The sequence below is a fragment of the Centrocercus urophasianus genome, unplaced genomic scaffold (assembly GCF_019232065.1).
Source record: "Centrocercus urophasianus isolate 14NV4802_14NV808 unplaced genomic scaffold, USGS_Curo_1.0 seq_24, whole genome shotgun sequence".
Taxonomy (NCBI): Eukaryota; Metazoa; Chordata; class Aves; order Galliformes; family Phasianidae; genus Centrocercus; species Centrocercus urophasianus.
Window position 1 is genome coordinate 4,491,208 of NW_024884800.1, and position 3,273 is coordinate 4,494,480.

At 57.1% G+C, this 3,273-nt stretch overlaps 1 protein-coding gene across 1 annotated transcript; it reads left to right on the forward strand.

The window, feature by feature from the left end:
- Nucleotides 1-70: 70 nt before the first annotated feature.
- ZIC3 (Zic family member 3) lies at nucleotides 71-2,402 on the forward strand. The gene is made up of 3 exons (XM_042825281.1): nucleotides 71-1,130; nucleotides 1,609-1,772; nucleotides 2,220-2,402. Exons 1-3 carry the CDS (start codon nucleotides 71-73, stop codon nucleotides 2,400-2,402), a joined length of 1,407 nt encoding a protein of 468 aa, XP_042681215.1.
- The last annotated feature ends 871 nt before the right edge of the window (nucleotides 2,403-3,273 follow it).

The window sequence follows — 3,273 nt, forward strand, 5'->3', positions numbered from 1 at the left end:
GGAGGGAGGGAGGGAGGAGGGGCGGGGGGGGCCAGACTGCCGCTACCGCCGAGCCGCCGGCCCCGCGCCCATGACGATGCTGCTGGACGGAGGGCCGCAGTTCCCTGCGCTGGGGGTGGGCGGCTTCGCGGCGCCCCGCCACCACGAGATGTCGGGCCGCGACCCCGCCGCCGCCGCCGGGATGGGACTGGGACCCTTCGGGGACTCCTCGCACGCCGCCGCCGCCGCCGCCTTCAAGCTTAACGCGGCCCCGCACGACCTCGCCGCCGGGCAGAGCTCCGCGTTCACCCCCCAGGCTCCCGGCTACGCCAGCGCGCTCGGCCATCACCACCACCACCATCACCACCACGCCGGCCAGGTGCCCTCTTACGGCGGGGCCGCCGCCTTCAACTCCACCCGCGACTTTCTGTTCCGCAACCGCGGCTCCGGGATCGCGGACGCGGGCTCCGGCACGGCTCAACACGGCCTTTTTGGCGGCTCTCCCGGAGGTTTGCACGGTCCCGGAGGCATCCCGGACAGCCCGGGCTACCTGCTCTTCCCCGGGCTCCACGAGCAGAGCCCGAGCCACACGTCCCCCGGCGGGCACGTGGACAACGGACAGATGCACCTGGGGCTGCGCGGGGATCTATTCGGGCGGCCGGACCCGTACCGCGCCGTCTCCAGCCCTCGCACGGACCCTTACGGCGGGGCCCAGTTCCACAACTACAACCACATGAACATGAATATGGGCGTGAACGTGGCCGCTCATCACCACCACCACCATCACCACCACGGGCCCGGGGCTTTCTTTCGGTACATGAGGCAGCCCATCAAGCAAGAGCTGTCCTGCAAGTGGCTCGACGAGAGCCAGCTCAGCCGGCCCAAGAAGAGCTGCGACAGGACTTTCAGCACCATGCACGAGTTGGTCACCCACGTCACCATGGAGCACGTCGGGGGGCCGGAGCAGAACAACCACATCTGCTACTGGGACGAGTGCCCGCGGGAAGGCAAATCCTTCAAGGCGAAATACAAACTGGTCAACCACATTCGGGTGCATACGGGGGAGAAGCCTTTTCCCTGCCCCTTCCCCGGCTGCGGGAAGATCTTTGCCCGCTCCGAGAATCTCAAGATCCACAAGCGGACGCACACAGGTAAGGGCCGGGGCTGCGCGGTGCCGACCGTGCGGGGGGAGCCGTGGAAATGCCCATGAGCCCCCGTTTGTGGAGATTCCGCCTCTTTTTCCCCCCCTCTTTATTTGATTTTCAGGCCCGCTTGGCGTCTCTTCTAATTAAATCAGTGAGACTTTGCTCAAAGTCTGTTTATTTGCAGCTCCGTCTTCCTTTCGGCTGCGGGAAAGTGGGGGGGGGGTGAAGGCAGGGAGCAAAAGTGTTCTGGGTGCTGTGTGGAGTTGCCCAAGCTGCCGGGCCCATCTCAGGGCTTCTCCTTGCTCGGCCACATTAAGAGTAACAAAGACTGACCCGAGTGTAACAAACGCCGCTGCCCCCATCCTTTTCTTTGTTCTTTTCTTTTTTGGGGGAGTCTCAGCGTATCCTCGTGATGAGGGTGGAGGGAGGGAGCTGCAGGACGGAGCGAGGAGTTGCCTTCCTTCACCCTCTCTGAATTTCACAGGTGAGAAGCCCTTCAAGTGCGAGTTTGAGGGCTGCGACCGGCGCTTCGCCAACAGCAGCGACAGGAAGAAACACATGCACGTCCACACCTCGGACAAGCCCTACATCTGCAAGGTGTGCGACAAATCCTACACCCACCCCAGCTCACTTAGGAAACACATGAAGGTAATCACCCCCTGCTCCTCAGCTCTTACTTCTTCACACAGCGATGCTCAGCTGCCTGTGTGCTCAGGGCCGGACGGGGCAGAGCTGTGTGTTGCCAGCACAGCACTCCCAGCTCCCCACCCTGCTGTCCTTAGTGCCTGGGCCATGGCTGGAGCACAGCCCGGGGAAATGGCGTAGTTTCTTTTTGTGCTGCTGCTGCTGCTGGTGCAAGAGCTGCCTGGTTTGTAGGGCTCTGCACCCCGGAGAGCTGTGTAAATGCAGCCTGGGCTGTGGCTGCAGCCCCCCCATGCTGGGAAGTTGTTGGGAGCTGCAGTGGCACCGCACGGTGCTCGGAGTGACCGGCACGCCGCCGAGCAGGAGACCCTGATACCCCCCGTGTGCACACAGCATCCCAACCTGCCTCAGCGCTGCCCCGGGCTCGCTCCCATCTTTACCTCTTGCTTTTAGGTGCACGAATCCCAGGGCTCGGACTCTTCCCCTGCAGCCAGTTCGGGCTATGAGTCCTCCACCCCCCCTGCGGTGGGCTCGGCCGGCAGCAAGGACTCCACGAAAACGCCGCCGGCAGCCCTGCAAGGGAACCCCGGCCACAACCCCGGCCTGCCCCCCAATTTTAACGAGTGGTATGTGTGAAGGCAGAGACTGGACCAAACGCCTTGGGAACGAGGCAGAAAGGACAAGCCAAGCCCACTGCCGTTTGCTCCCACGGAAATGGAGTTTCTACACCGATGACCGCATAGGGCTAGTTAATTGCCAGGAACCGGAGGGGGGGGGTGTCTTTTATTATTATATTATAATTATTACTATTTTTTGCAAGCCGAGACGCTGGACTAGCCATGTCCTTTTCTCAGGATTGGATTTCTTTTTTTTTGTCTTTTTTTTTTTTTTTTCAGTCGCAGTCGTTTCTTTGATTTATTATTTTCCTTCTCCTTGCCCTGTACCTCCGATTCCCCACTTTTTACTTTTAATTTTGTTTTGTTTTGTTTTTCTTCTTCTTTCGGTGGGATGTTGACATGAGGATGAAAATTCTCCTTCGCCTTAGTGGTGATTGTTTAAACTTACAGTCTTAAACCGTGCCAAAGTCCTGTTATGTCTTGAACTTTCCTCTCTAGCTCTCCTGCTGCTTCTCTCTCTGCTCTCCTCCTCTTTCTCCTTCTCTCTCTCTCCAAGCATTACACTTGTGAATGTATTCTCATCTGATGGGGTCGGTCAGTATTTTTCAGGATGAGGATGTGGTGTTTATTCTACCCAGATTGTGACGTTTAGTATAACAGTTGCCTTTTTGTAATAACTTTTTTTGTAAATACATATCCATGATGCCATATTTATCGTTCGTAATTTAATTATTGATACAAAGTGCCGGGAACTGAACAATATTTATGGGGGAGAAAAAATTGTTTTCTAACAAAAAAAAAAAGAAAAAGAAAAAAAAATACAAACAGCAACAACAACAAAAAAAATCAACTCTGTACAGCTTTTGGCTATAACTGCTTTAGCATTAAAA

Excerpts from the sequence above, each read along its gene's own strand:
- ZIC3 (XM_042825281.1), top strand. The coding sequence starts at position 71 with ATGACGATGCTGCTGGACGGAGGGCCGCAGTTCCCTGCGCTGGGGGTG. Across the intron at positions 1,131-1,608 it reads CCACAAGCGGACGCACACAG|GTGAGAAGCCCTTCAAGTGC; the intron begins GTAAGGGCCGGG and ends TGAATTTCACAG. Across the intron at positions 1,773-2,219 it reads CACTTAGGAAACACATGAAG|GTGCACGAATCCCAGGGCTC; the intron begins GTAATCACCCCC and ends TCTTGCTTTTAG.